The following is a 15,008-nucleotide window of genomic DNA, read 5'->3' on the forward strand; positions in this document are numbered from 1 at the left end:
CAAATACATCTCCTTGATGTTTTTCAACAGGAACAAGTCACATAAGACAAGAGTGAAGATACTTCCTCAGCCTACTAAACATTAGTAAAAACACCTGTGTAAGTGGATAGGACAATTTTATTTACATCTTTTCACTGCAGCCAGTCAGATCGTTACATATATTTAAGTTTAACATTACAGTTCAGAGTCCTACTAATTACACATTCCAAGAGACAGATAAATCCACAGGACGTTTGTCACTGAAGACATGTTGACATCTCACAGTATTTAAAGCACAGTTCCATTCAGCCTCTGAGTTTCCAGGTCCTGGTACTTTGTATGTCAGTTTGAATACAACAGAGCCATGATTACAGTCACTAGTAATACCCGGGCTATGACAAGTCACAATGTCTGTATAACATTTTTGAGCACTGTCATTCTGCCCACATAACACGCTGACTGTTTATCTATATGCAGATTCAAATCAGCGTGTAGCATTTGAGGGCTTCTATTGGCAGGTAGGTAATCATAATGGTTTTGCTGGGGGGGGGTTGCATTATTCTGAGATAATGTACAGTAGCTGCTCACATTGACGCCAGCGTTCCATATCACTGCGCACTCAAAGTAAAAAGTAATGAAACTAACAGGTTAGATTTTGCATGAGATTTGACATTCCAGCTTTTAGGTCGGTGACGATCGCAGAAAAAAAACGGAAATCCCACAAATGATCGTTTTTGGGCAATGCAAGCTTTCGTGACCGGACAGTGAGTGAATGAGATGGTGCTGGACCCAATGCTGTTTATGTTTATAAAGTTTATGAGCCCTTTTTTTGGGAAAGGGAATGACCCAAAATTCATCGTGATTTGGCCGTAAAAACAAACAAAATATGGAACTTGTGTGTTCAGACTGTCATATTAAAATCTATACATTTAAAACATCAAGGATTACAAATGGAAAAAGAAAGCACTGATATTTAACAGTAAAAACATCCAAAATGATCTTGTCTTAGGGTAAAAGCCTGAAAGGTGTAAAATGTAAGACAAATACAGTCAATTGTAAATCCTATTTCAGATGTTGTCATGGTGACGTGTGGCTGCAAAGTGCTGCCATTTAAAGCCCTCACACTCAACCACTTAATACCAGGTAACGTCAGTTAAATACCTGAGGGGTAGGGTTCAGACAAAACCGCGGAGCCACGGCCTGACGTCCGCTGCTCCCCAATTACTGTTGCTATGGTTACGGATAGCGTCTGAACGAGGTGAACTGCGTTACCGCGGCCTTGCCCTCGCTAGCGGGAGGCGTGAGCGATGGACTTCAGGCAGTCTAAACACCAACTCTCTCTGACGCCTGGGCCTACGCGACCTGCTCCGTAACCAGGCACTCTTGCTCCTCCTCTCTTATTGCTCCGCCAGCCCCCTCTCTCTCCCTCTCCTCCTGCTCGTGAAGCGAGTTCTGGCCCGTGGTTTTCCCGTGCTGCTCCTTCAGGTGGCGTCGCAAGGCGGGCTTGTGGGCGAAGCGGGCGTGGCAGTACGCGCAGCGGTGCGGCCGCTCGCCGCTGTGGAGGTTCATGTGGTCTATAAGTGTGGATTTCTGGGTGAACGTCTTGTAGCACAGCGGGCACTGGTGGGATTTGCCGGTGCCCCGGTGCACGGCCATGTGCCGGGTGAGGTTGGCCGAGTGGTGGAAGTGTTTGCCGCAGCAGGGACAGGCGTACAGCAGGTGGGTGGAGCGCGAGTGGATGGCCAGGGAGTGGGTGGAGGGGAACGTCATGCCGCAGTGCTCGCAGATCACAGGCCCGACTACGCTCGAGGTGGATCCCACCACCGCCACGGACTCGTCGCCTCCCTCGTCCGTTCCAACGGTCGTCAGGCCCGAGCTCCCCTCCCCGGCGCCAGAGCCGGATTCCTCCAGGGCGTACGGGCCCAAACTGTTGCCGTCCATTGGCGACACCTTGTCTCCCCGCGTGTCGCCCATGCCAAAGTCCAACTTGGGGACTTCAACGGACAAGTAGTTTTGCGTCTTGTGCCCTTCTTGGCCGGGGTCCAAGCCGAAACCCTCTCCCATCCCCGCAGTCGCCAGGTACCACAAATCCGGGTGGTGGGCCAGGCCCGGGGGTCTTTTTTCCTGTGTTGTCACCAACCGTCTCCTCTTGAAACCCCGCCCCCTGCCCCTCGCTCTGCCCCGGACAGTTTTAGGGTCAGGGAGCCTGCGCCTGAACGCCCGGAGCCCCTCCATCGAAAGCCCCCCCATGCTGAGATCCTCTTCTGTTGGATTTAAGGTGTATTCGCCGCGTTCTCCTGCCATCATGATGCCCTCCGTTTCTGGGTAACATGCCTCCTGATGTCCGTACGAGGGCTCTCCTTTCTCCTCCTCCTCCTCCTCGTCTCTGTTCATCTGGTCGGCGTCTTTGAAGTAGACTCTGTACACCTCACAGTTCTCCTGTCTTGCTACTTCCTCCTCGTCTGATGCATTTACCTGCAGCAGAAAGGAAGACTGACCAACTGTGTGGTGCTGTTGTTGTTGTTGTGCTGTACGTTCACACACAAACCTTAATGTGCTGCTCATCCAGCATGGGACTTCCACCGTGGTGTTTACTGCTGCCCTGAACAGACAGGTCGCCGCCGCCCTCCTCCACTGAGCGCACAGCGGGGCTGTGTGAGCGCCCAGGAGAGGGCCGGCCAGCAGGAGGAGACGCCCCCGAATGAACGCTGTTGCTGACAATCAACAGCCGAGCCCCACTCTCCTCTGAAGCCATCTAGAGGAAGGTAAAGAGGAATAAAGCGGGTTACAAAATACAAAGTTTGTCACAGATTTCTTTTTGGACTTTTTTTCCTTGACATGGCCTAACAATTATGACCAATTTACCTTACTGTACAATTTGAATACGACAGCCATTTAAAATAATAGTTCTGAATGACTCACCTTCGGGGGACTGGGGCTTCTTAGATTCACATACTTCTTCAGGGCTCCTCGGCAGCGCTCCACAATATGCTCCATCTGTAGGTAGCTGGCGGCGGTCAGGTAGTTGACAATCTCCTCTGGGTTAAACTGCAGGACGCCAGTGTAACAAGACTGAAGCAGATCACACACCACTGTGGAGCTGTACAGCTGCGACACCTGGGTCAAATAGTGAAACAAAGACCACAAAGCAACACTGTTTTTAGTCAGTAAGAGAGCTTCACAAAAGACCAGATGTCGAGAGCGCGACTTGGTGTGTCAAATTGACATTTGACTACCTGAAGCTTGGGGGACGGGTTGAGGAGGAACTGGTCCCTCAAGAAAGGCGAGCAGGCAGCCAGCACCACCTTATGTCCCCTGAATGTCAGGTTGTCGCTGGCCACAATGGTGATGTCACAGAAGTGCTGGCGGGACCTCAGTGCATTCAGGTGCTTCAGGGTCGTGTCCCCGTGGCCCGGTAACCGGAAACATAGCATCTCCATCTTGTCTGATTGGGAATGTAATATATATATTCATTGCAAATAACTCAAGAGAGGTGGTCTTTATATCTTTAAAGGAAAAGATCAAGCTGACAAATTGTTCATAAACATACACAATCTAAACAGCATTGAAACCTGGGCTCCTGTAGAGCCTCATGTGAACTCAACATTACAGTGCAGAGTTTGGACAGTTTAAATTCTAGGCATAACGAAACCAGTATGGTAGTTCTTCCATTTTTATTTTAAGGATACGTTTTTTGCATATGTTTTCTGGTGTGGAAAGTTTCAAAAGACAAATCAATTATTGGCAACTAAACAGAAATATGGCTAAACTCTCAAAGGCCTGATTGCAGCAAAGAAATGAAATGATTTGATGAGTTAAATGTTTGAATCAATCACCTTTAATGGTGATGATTTGCTTCATTACTTTGTCATATGACTGAGTTTCTTATGATTTGGGTCAGATATTCAGACAAAGGATAATCGCCCGTGATGGACATTGTAATGTGGGATTAAACATTCGTCACTGAATCTCGTCTGCCAACAAGATATTGATATTATTCAGATACATTTCCCAGCCCAGGTATCATTACAGCGAGCGTTAAGATGTCTCACATCACAGGGTCGATATTTTAAAGAGGGTTTACTTGAGGGACGTTAGCTAGCATGTGTAAAGCTACGCGAGGAAAGCTTAAGACCGATAGAGTTCATGTTAGCTGCGTCCATTCACTCTGTGGTAAAAATGAGGTCTGTGTGACTTCTGAGAAAGGTTAACGCGATGTGTTTCTTCATTCCCTCTGGCATAACGTCATCTAGCGTTACTCGTCTGGGTGTTAGCTAACAGCTAGCTTTTAGTTAGCTTACAAGAATCGTCTAATCAGCAACAGAACAGCCATAGAAGCGTCCGAGAGCTCCGAAAGAAACTTTGGCGACCCTCACCTCTGGTTTTCCTTTCGTTGAATGTCTTCGGGGCTTTTACAAAAAAGCAAATCCGGGTTTGTTTTCATCAGAACCACCGCTAATTCAGATACTCAATTCAGATACTCTGAATTAGCTGCTGTAATTCATCATCCCTACTGGTAGAAGCTAACGTTAGTGGCCCGATTTCAGTTTAGTTTTGGCCTCTTTTTGGGGGGGGGGACATCTCGTAATGAAACATAAAGACGACTAGTCTATCGGCACGAAACTGACCTTGAATCGGTTCTTGTGGGATTATTCTAACGATAGCCAATGGTAAAAAACGAGTACGCACGCTGACTTCTGATCGGTTGTTTTCAAATCCGTGGCCGAGGGGGCGGGGCTAGAGCTGATGACGCAGTACGTTACATTGATGAGCCTCGGGAAACATGTCGGCGTCTGAGACAACGACGAAGGTAGGAAACCCTCTGCACCACAAACCCGAAAAATAATGAAATGTACCTTCATCTATTAGGGCGTAAACGCAACGGCATTCCTAAGAAAACGAGCCAATAAAGCTGCAGTCTGCCATGATAAAAACTATACTCAATTGTTGGTTGTAGGAGCTCTTTGTTGTGAGCTGTGCTACATTGTTAGCCACGTTGACGTTAGCCTTAAACAGTTAACGGTGTGTTGACTCACGTCAGATTGCTCGACTGTTTAAATGAATTGCTTTTTGTGCACCGTGATATTTGTGAGTTAACTGTAGCTTTCTAAACTGCCACTGTGTGAAACTTGACTAACGTAACGTTATATTCCTTTCCATTTCACGGACGATTGTTGCTCTAAATTGTGTGAAAGGTATGAATGGATCGATTGACTGATGGCGGCAGTTGACGTAACAACAGAGTGGATCAGCCATTGGTTGACGGTTTTATTTCTACGTGAAGGCGGAACTTCGATGCACTAAACTTTAAATATTGGTAGTTATGAACAAAACGCGTTTGACTGTTTTGTATTGAGACAAAAAAAGTGATTTGGTGCCCAGTGACTGGAGTTTGTTGTTTATCATGCTGATGTACACTGGAAAACATACTACAAATCATGTTTTCTACAGCAATAGGTGGTAATTACCTGGAATGACTAAAACCTGGGTTACCAAACTGTTTCTTGAGGAATATGTTTTCACTGGCTGTATTTGCTATATTGTGTGCACAATATCCTTTAAAATGTTTTGCTTACTAGAGTGTTTATGTTTAGCCAGACAGTAGACTGCTTTGGAGCTTTTGGTTAGAAATTATTTGTCTTTTTTAAGAGACAGTTATCCATTGTAATCCTGTTGAATTTTGTATTACAATGAAAGTGACAAAGACAACAATAAATAAATGTATGTAAATGTGTTTACATACAATACTGTTTAATGCAATGATTAAATACAGTCCTGATCTGTAATACTAAGAAATGTTATTCCTGCTATTGGTGCTTTCTCTCTTAGGAGCCTCCTGGTGGAAATGACACTGAGACGCTTTCAGAGTCGTTAGCTGGGCCAAGTCAAGTAAAAGGAGGTATGTCAACGGCAATGTATAGTGACGTTGGAAATCAGTACACAATAAAACTGAACTGGTGAGACTTTGTTATTACTACTTTTTCAGATAATGAATTCTTCACCACGCCTGCTGTTGACAAGAAGACCGAGCCCGTGTGTGGGATGCCATCAATGTTGTCATCAAAGCCGCCTGGGAAGGATGCTTTGAGAGCTGGCGATGAGGGACTGAAATGGTCCCCCGCCTCCTCCCCAACAAAACCAGCAGCTGGTAAGAGTTTGCATCCAGTCAGCTTTCTTCGAAATTATTGAAGAGGTGACCTTTTGTTTGTCGCATCTAATAGGACCAGTCACAAATTTGACATTAAGGAGATTGGATTCGTAACCGTCAGCACAAAAATGTCCCCATACAGGATTTATTATTATCCATCCGTCCTGGAATAAACGCTTTGTTGGTGTCAGATTGAATGTTACTGTTACACAGTGATAAGCTTTAAAATATTCTTTTAAGAAAGCAATTGCTTTTCACTTCTCTTTTACAGGACACGCAGCAAAGTCCCTTTCATCAATGTCCTCTTCTTCGTATTCTTCCTCTCCTTCCACATCTTCAACGTTGTCTCCTGGCCGAGCAAAAATGAGTGTTTCTGGACCTGGCAGTAGTAAAGTCGTCCTGGCACCTGCTCCTTCCTCATCTGTCTCACCCTCCTCATCTTCCTCCTCATCTTCCTCCTCGTCCTCTGCCACAGCCTCCTCATCTCCCTCTGTCTCCCCTGCCCTGACCAAGATCCACCGGGCCCGCAAGACCATGAACAGGCCTCCGCCAGGGCAGGTGAGAAATAGAGCACGTAGTTAATATTATTATATATTATATATACATGTATACATTTTTCTTGTATTTGTACCAGCATTTGGTATCTGACACTGTAATGGCCCTTTTTATTCTAACTCTCTTTAAAGTGTCTTCTAAATATGCAGAAATTCTTCAGCCCCTGAACAAGCGCAAACTGTATTGTAGTAATTCTTTGTTTCAACTTTTTTCATGAGTATTGACTATTTTTTGTTTCACAGATGAGCCAAGTTGATGCACCTGTCGAACCTGTGACACCTTCAGAATCCTCCAACTCGGAAACGGGTGAGTAGCTGTCGCATATTCAGACTACGCGGCGTTGGTCTGCATAAAATTATCAATTTCCTATGAATAAAAATGAGTTGGTGTGTCTTGTATAAGATTCCCGTCGGGGTTGTTGTTCTTTGAATAGTTGCAAAAAGGAGGAAACTGGGTCAGTTATCGGATGGGACACCTGAGACGTCAGAGCACGTTCCAGGAAATGTTCCAACAATGGTAAGATTATGTCTTTGCAGGTATATAGTTTACTTAGCTATAACAGGATTAATGTCAGTGTTGTTGTTGTTTTTCAAATTTCAGGGAGAACAATTTTTCCATAAAAAGGTGGAGTGTGTTGCCAAGAAAACACCAGAGAAGAGCAACGGCAGTATGGGGGAGTCAGAGGAGGAAGTAGCGGAGAAAACTCACGTTTCCAGTCCGTCTGCTCAAGATTCAGGAAAGGTATGAGGCTCAGATGGACTCATTGTCCACTAAAAGTGATCACTCACTGTCAGCACGTGTACATTTTGTCAAGCATCATGCTATAGCATGTGTATGTGCTGCATGATTGTGATGGTCATAGTATTTCCATTGTTGTTTCTTCTATAGTTTGAAGATGGTGTGGCAGAAACGGGAAAGCACACTAAAGAGATCGAGTCGTCGGTGAACACGTCAGATCATGTGAGAAATGTTTTGTGCCCAGTGTTAAATCTCTTATCTCGTTATCTTACAGTGACAAAGTTGTAGTCTGGTCATATTTGCATACATATTTGAGGTCAACAAACAAAGTGCATGTCTGTAACCATAGAATCTTTTTGTCACATATTGTGGGAAAGCGGGAAACAGTGTGTGTTAGCGTCTGTGTGCAGGTCCACAGTTGTGCTGTAATGTTATCTACTTTAAAACTTTAAAACTCCACATCCCCTTTTTTTGTGGTGTTGTAAAATCGCAGCACACCTTTTTTTTCTACCCTCCACAAATGTCTCATTTTTATAGTATAATTTCTCCCTTGCAGAGTTCTGAGTGCAAAACAAAAGGAGCCGTCAAAAGTGGAGCTGAGTGCGAGGAGTCGGTTTGGTTGCAGTCGAACCAGAACAAAGAGAGAAACCCACCTGAGGCTGAGACTGTGGAAGGTGAGTGACGTTAACTTCTGTGTCTCCCAAAACAACATTGAATCATGCTTCTTTTACTTACATACTCATTGTTATTTGGTTTGTCCTCAGGAGAAAGGCCCCCTGAGTACACGGAGGTTCCTCTGGGTGCTCTGGACATCGCTGCTGCTGACAGTCTGACACTTTCTCCTCATTACGGTACGTTTATGATGTGTCGATGTGAGTTGGAGGAAAATCTGGAATATATCTTTCTCTCTTATCATTGTACTATAAAAACAAAGCTGTTTTTCTAAGAAAGAGATTTGGGGACTATTAAAATATTCTTTATTTATCTCTAACATATCTTTTGCGGGTGGCACGTCCGTACTATCAGCGGCGTTAGCTGCTAGCTCAGCCATCGGCATTTTGATGGCAATTGAGCACTTTTTAAAAAAAACCTTGAGGAAATAATCGATCCTCTCCCCTCCAGAAGGAAGTGATGCGGGAGACACAGAGCGGCTGGAAGAGCTTCCTCTGTGCAGCTGCAGGATGGAGGCGCCTCGGGTCGACAGCACCAGTCACCGCGTGAGCAGACAGTGTATGGCCACGGAGAGCATCAATGGAGAGGTCGGTCATTTATAGATTCGGGGAGAAGAACGGGTGCTCTGTGGTAGTTTGTGAAGCTCACAAAGGACTTTCCTTTCAGCCACAACTCTGTGTAATCTTGTCTCTCTGTTTTTCAGCTGAGGGCCTGTTCTGATCGGACGCTAAAAGGGGAGACCATGCGGCCGTCCAGTCGTGTGTCCCTCATGGTGCTTTGTGAAGTCCACCGCGCACACATGGTCAAACACCACTGCTGTCCTGGGTGTGGATACTTCTGCATAGCGGTAAGCGGTTTCAAATCTACTTCTACTGCCAACTTTTTCCTCTTCTTCGTCCTCACTTCTCCTCCTTGATATGATGCAGTCTCCTGTTTCTTCACTACATCCACTTGTTTTGCCTTTCAGGGCACATTTCTTGAGTGCTGCCCGGACCAACGCATCGCTCACCGCTTCCACCGGGGTTGTGTGACGGTGCTGGGCAGCGGGCGCAGCAGGGCAAATGGCGGCGGTATGCTTTTCTGTCCACACTGCGGAGAAGATGCCTCTGAGGCCCAAGAGGTCACGATCCCATCTTTCAGCTCTGCCACTGCCCTGGCTACCACCGTCGTTACAATGTCGGCCTCCTCCACCACCACCCCGTCGCTGCCGCCCTCCCTCCCCAAAGCACCCTCCCTCAGGGCCTCGACAGGGGGGATGAAGGACGGGAAGATGCCCGAACGACCCGTCAGGTAAGATTGGGTGATGTGTGGGGTAATGATTGGCATCGTTACAATTACAACAATTGTTTTTTTCACACCTGTGCTGTCCTTCACCCCCTCTTCCAGTGCACGTATGCATAGCCATGGTTTGGTGACGCTGGCAGTGGAGCAGCAGCAGCAGCAGCAGCAGCCGCCGCAGCCTGTAGGCTCTGCTGCAGCCATCGCCAGCGTCCCTCCAGCAGAGGAGGGTGTGGACAGCGTGGGGCCCTCTCTCTGTATGCCAAATGGGAAACCCATCAGCCCGAGTGCACTTCCCCCTGGGCCCAGCAGGGCGTCCCTGCAGAAGGCCATACTCACACAAGACACAGAGAGGTTGGGGTCCAAATTGATTTCTGTAAAAAAGAAAAAGGTCCCACGTTCTTGACAGGAGCAGAAAACACAACATTGAAGTATGCAAAGAATGAGTTTATTTTGTCATTTTTGTTACACCTCAGATCTGACTTACTCTTGTTGAAGATGCTTTTGTGGTAGCAGTTGAAGACCCAGTTTTCACCCATCCGATCTGCAGCAGCTGTACAGTTATCATGTTTTGATCTGCCAGGAAGAAGAAACTGAGGTTCCACCCACGTCAGCTTTACCCTGCTGCCAAGCAAGGAGAAGTGCAGAGAGTCCTGCTCATGCTGAGTGAGTGGGCTTGCCCTTTTCGTTTAGTCTTCTCGCTACCGATCCTGCTTACGTTTTTCTCCAAAGTACATTTGTGCATTTCCTCTCATCACAACACAAGGTCAGGATACATGTGTATGAAGTGTGTATTGAAAACTGCGTCTGTGTGTGTATGACAGTGGAGGGCATAGATCCGTCATACCAGCCCGACTCTCAGAATAAGCGCTCTGCTCTACATGCTGCCGCTCAGAGAGGTCTGCTGGAAGTCTGCTACGTTCTTATACAGGTAAGAAAACAGGAGAATCGTCAAAAAGCATATTTTCTGTCATCAGTACACATTCCGTAATGGATAAAAGCCTTTATTGTTATCATTTTGTTGTTGTGACTGTATACTGACAGGCCGGTGCTCAAGTGAATGCTCAAGACAAGGACCGTAGGACCCCTCTGTTGGAAGCCATCATCAACAACCACATTGAGGTGGCTCATTATCTGATTCAGAACGGTGCCTCCGTCTATCACGTTGTAAGTTTTGGTGCCTAAATTACAATCGTAATTGTCAACTCTCCCACGTTGGGTTGATTCGGACTTATTTATGTCCTTAGGAGGAGGACGGATATACCGGCCTCCACCACGCAGCCAAGCTTGGAAACCTGGAAATTGTCAACATGCTTCTAGAGACGGGGCAGGTTGATGTAAATGCACAGGTAAAGAGAGGAGAGACAAACATTTACCATTTTCTTGTGTTATTAAAGTGAGTTTGTGCATCGAAGGCCGGTCAGGCTTAATTGGGATTCTTCCTGTCGGTTTTGTTTCAGGACAGCGGTGGCTGGACACCGATCATCTGGTCTGCAGAACACAAACACGTAGATGTGATAAAAGTGCTGCTGAACAGAGGAGCGGACGTCACCATTAGCGATAAGGTAATATTCCACCAGATTGTGTTGCATGAGAAATGTGCCAGCTTGAATAATTATTTAATCTATTTGAACCCGTGAAATAAAAATGTGTAAATCGTCGTCTGTGATTCAGGAGCCATCCTTTTTATTTAACTTCAACCTGCGGCCCCTGACTGCTATATTATCTCTTAACAAACTGGCAAAGTGGATGTAGTTGCATGAAATTCAGGTTATTTTCTTTAAACCGTCTCCTTCCTCTCTTCAGGAGCTCAACGTGTGTCTCCACTGGGCGGCTTATGCGGGGAACGTGGACATAGCAGAGATGGTGTTGAACTCTGGCTGTTCCCTCGCCTCAGTTAACATGCACGGAGACACGCCGCTCCACATCGCCGCCAGAGAAGGCTTCTTGGAATGCGTCACGTGAGTGACCGCCAATGTCCGACGAGTCACGCGTGTCCTTTTTCTGGAGCTCGAAGCCCTCGGCATCTGCCTGTATACCCACCGCCACGTGCCAGACCCCATGTTTCTATGTCCTCTGCAGGTTGTTCCTGTCCAGAGGTGCAGACATTGACATCATGAACAGGGAAGGAGACACGCCTCTCAGCCTGGCACGGGTCGACACGCCAGTGTGGGTGGCACTTCAGATCAACAGGAAGCTGAGAAGGGGAATAACCAATCGCATGCTTCGGACCGAGAGAATCATCTGCAGGTAGTTGTTGCAGTTGTTGGGTTGTTTTAATGGAGACCTTTGACCCAGTGATGGACTTGTTCTCCTTAACTCATTGAACTCATTTCCTTTCTCGCAGTGACATTGCACAGGGCTACGAGAACGTGCCGATACCCTGCGTGAACGCAGTGGACGACGAGGGCTGTCCTTCAGACTACAAATACGTTTCGGAAAACTGTGAAACTTCAGCAATGAACATAGACCGCAATATTACACACTTGCAGGTATAATATGAATCAGGCTCCTGTTTGACTCTTTCTCTTTGTTACACACACACAATATTTTTATGCAATGAAAATGGCATCCTATGCCGTTTGGTTCTCTTTATTTTAGCACTGCGGCTGCTCTGATGACTGCTCATCTAGTAACTGCCTCTGTGGACAGCTCAGTATCCGCTGCTGGTACGACAAGGTAAATAGAAACGTTTAGGACGTAGAGCACCTAACTAATGAGCAGAAAAAGAGATTGTTTCATAGCATCAATAACAATGTGAGTAATTAGCAGATATTTGATTACGGTTTAGTATGAGGTCCATGAGGTCCATGACAACGAGTTTCATGAGAAAACTGACCGAGTGAAACTAATGTCAACTCCACTATCATTTCTTTTTAGGACCAACGGCTGCTGCAGGAATTTAATAAAATTGAACCTCCACTTATATTTGAATGCAACATGGCGTGTTCTTGCTATCGAACGTGCAAGAACCGGGTGGTACAGGCAGGCATCAAGTAAGAGTTCCAATATTAACATAATACCTCCAACACATGCTGCTAACCATAAGGGCAATAGCTTTTACAAGCTACACCCTTCACTTAAGACGTCATTGGCTGGAAGGCCCAAGCCACGTAGCGTGTGGTATTGAACCTTCATCGTTTCCTTTTCTCCCCCCCCCCCCCCGCTCAGAGTGCGTCTTCAGCTCTACAGGACAGAGAAGATGGGCTGGGGTGTCCGAGCTCTGCAGGATATTCCACAAGGAAGCTTCATCTGCGAGTAAGAGAGGGGCGCCTAGCGGGCACTTAACTGGCTGCTTTTTCCATAATACGGTTCAACGCTAAGCTTTTTTCCTTCGTCGCCCCCCAGATACGTCGGCGAGCTCATCTCTGACGCAGAGGCAGACGTCAGGGAGGACGACTCCTACCTGTTTGATCTGGACAACAAGGTGAAACTTTTATGCATTAAAAAAAGAGATTACTTATTTCCTGTACACCAAACAATAAATAACTGTTGTAGTAAATGATTAGCCCAAACGTAACACTGTGTAGCCTTAGAGTCCAAATTTCTTTTTAAAATCTGTTGAATCTGATCTGAATCTGTTGAATTTGCATATACCAAAAACACGACTGCCATTGGTTGCCCTTTCTCTGTATTTTAAGAGAGATTTTACTATATTACTAATGCAAAACAATATGTAATGTTTTGGTGTCGGGACCTGTTAAATATGCACAGTTGGGAACAGGTGCCTAACACGTTGTTGTTGTTGTTTTTAAAGGATGGGGAGGTGTATTGTATTGACGCTCGGTACTATGGCAACATCAGCCGCTTCATCAACCACCTGTGTGACCCAAACCTCATCCCAGTACGTGTGTTCATGCTGCACCAGGACCTGAGATTTCCCCGAATCGCCTTCTTCAGCTCCAGAGACATCCACAGCGGCCAAGAGCTGGGGTGAGAATTTTAAATAAAGAGTTTCATTGTGATTGTAAGCATTTCTAAAATGTGTCACAACAACATATTTACAGCTCATTCCATCCGAACCTTGAAGAAGAACATTTGATTTGTCTCTTCCATTAGATTTGACTATGGAGACCGCTTTTGGGACATTAAGAGCAAGTATTTCACCTGTCAGTGTGGATCAGAGAAATGCAAGCACTCGGCCGAAGCCATCGCCTTAGAGCAGAACCGACTGGCTCGACTGGAGTCTTGCCCAGAATCAGGAGCGGACTGTGGGATGACCATGCTGGGAAACTCATAGAATACTCACCACGGGGGCCTTTGGGTTGGCCTCATCCATTTCACGTGTCTTCAATGGAAATGCACTTTTGTTTTAAGATCTTTAAAACGCTGTGTGTGGTGCATGGTGCTGTTTTTCTTTTCTACTTGAAACGTCCTTATTTTTCCTGTTTACTGTAGATTGTGTTCCGCATGGTACCTAAACAAATGTTTTAAACTTTTTGATTTTGAACATACAGTATACTGTATAGACCACTGTCTCTTTGTCTTGACTTAAAGTTTGTTCTTTAGGAGACTGCCATGTAACTGTCACATCAGTACAGTAATGGGTCAACCCAAAGCCTGCTGGATTCAATAAGGACCTGTGTATATCATTGTTTTTTTGTATTATTATTATTAGCGTTATTTTCTTTATTTTTATACATATTGTTTTCTTTATCACATTTAGTGTAATAAATTAGCTCATGAGTTGATCTTTGGGCTCTTGTATTAAATGTGTCATTTTCTTTCTAGCTTAGTGTCTCACTGCCTCACAATATCATGATCCCGTATCCTGACATTCATCTGATGCAACTTGATGTGGTTATACAATGTCCCCCTCCCCCCCCCCCCCCCCCCCTTCTTCTCATTTAGAGATGTGAGCTCTCATCGACACTTTCATTGGAGTCGTAGTATCGGCAGAAGGCTTTTATAAGCCAGATGTGAAGCAGGGGAGATGGGGCGGGATGCTGCATCCGGACAGTCAGAGATGTGACAAGGAACTAGAAAGATGTCCCACTCTGATGATAATTCTAATGAGTATCTTTGATCGACAGAGCGGTTATAGCTGAAAAACGATAGTTCCAGCGAGCATTTTATCATTTAAAAGACGTGTTTGGCAAACATTGAAAATTGGTTCAGAAGTGAAAGTTTTTAAATGTTGAGAAGACGTTCACAAACGTGATTTCCTAGTTGTAAACCTACAAATCTTTGCGTCGTAGGTTTGATGTAGCACAAAGTAAAGGATGAAATATCAGGGTGTGGCGTGGGGAAAATTTCTGAGGAAGCCAAGTGAGACACAACCTCTAAGCTGTGAATGTTTTACGGGGTTGAGGGCAGACTGAACTATTAGAGGGGCCAGCATAATTTTACCAGGACTCACCGTGTGGTACGCTGCAGCCACAGCCAAGGACAAGGGCAGGCTGCAGCGTGTCCTCCGCTCTGCAGAGAGGGTGATCTGCTGCAATCTGCCGTCTCTTCAGGACTCGTTTGCTTCCAGGACCCAGAAGCAAGCCATAAAGATTGTAGATGACCCCTCCCCCCCCAGGCATCCATCTGGCAGGAGGCTGAGGTCCATCAGGCCTAAGACGTCACGCCACACAAACAGTTTCTTCCCGTCGGCAGTGGGGCTCATCAACCGAGCCCGGGTCCCCCCCCCCTG

General features: G+C 46.0%; 2 protein-coding genes across 4 annotated transcripts; one reads left to right on the top strand and one right to left on the bottom strand.

Moving 5' to 3' along the window:
* Positions 1–99: 99 nt before the first annotated feature.
* LOC119219095 (zinc finger and BTB domain-containing protein 12-like) lies at positions 100–4,693 on the bottom strand. 2 transcript variants are annotated; one of them, XM_037473990.2, is made up of 5 exons: positions 4,608–4,693; positions 3,216–3,424; positions 2,902–3,096; positions 2,528–2,734; positions 100–2,454 (listed from the first exon to the last, which is right to left on the bottom strand). In XM_037473990.2, the coding sequence occupies exons 2-5, from the start codon at positions 3,417–3,419 to the stop codon at positions 1,333–1,335; spliced, it is 1,728 nt and encodes a 575-aa protein (XP_037329887.2). In that variant the 5' UTR covers positions 3,420–3,424; positions 4,608–4,693; the 3' UTR covers positions 100–1,332. The 2 variants fall into 2 exon arrangements, with proteins under 2 accessions (XP_037329887.2, XP_037329886.2); XM_037473989.2 differs by lacking the exon at positions 4,608–4,693 and adding an exon at positions 4,356–4,601.
* Positions 4,694–4,723: 30 nt separating this feature from the next.
* On the top strand, positions 4,724–14,061 carry ehmt2 (euchromatic histone-lysine N-methyltransferase 2). 2 transcript variants are annotated; one of them, XM_037473987.2, is made up of 28 exons: positions 4,724–4,789; positions 5,809–5,878; positions 5,966–6,127; positions 6,399–6,685; positions 6,925–6,988; positions 7,116–7,198; positions 7,283–7,423; positions 7,571–7,642; positions 7,977–8,094; positions 8,185–8,271; positions 8,543–8,679; positions 8,796–8,939; positions 9,060–9,382; positions 9,479–9,724; positions 9,954–10,036; positions 10,195–10,301; positions 10,415–10,537; positions 10,618–10,719; positions 10,831–10,935; positions 11,177–11,331; positions 11,453–11,620; positions 11,718–11,862; positions 11,972–12,049; positions 12,251–12,366; positions 12,542–12,628; positions 12,719–12,797; positions 13,128–13,303; positions 13,430–14,061. In XM_037473987.2, the coding sequence occupies exons 1-28, from the start codon at positions 4,763–4,765 to the stop codon at positions 13,608–13,610; spliced, it is 3,666 nt and encodes a 1,221-aa protein (XP_037329884.2). In that variant the 5' UTR covers positions 4,724–4,762; the 3' UTR covers positions 13,611–14,061. The 2 variants fall into 2 exon arrangements, with proteins under 2 accessions (XP_037329884.2, XP_037329885.2); XM_037473988.2 differs by having other exon boundaries at positions 8,546–8,679.
* Positions 14,062–15,008: the final 947 nt, after the last annotated feature.

The sequence above is a fragment of the Pungitius pungitius genome, chromosome 17 (genome assembly GCF_949316345.1).
Source record: "Pungitius pungitius chromosome 17, fPunPun2.1, whole genome shotgun sequence".
In the NCBI taxonomy this organism is placed as follows: Eukaryota; Metazoa; Chordata; class Actinopteri; order Perciformes; family Gasterosteidae; genus Pungitius; species Pungitius pungitius.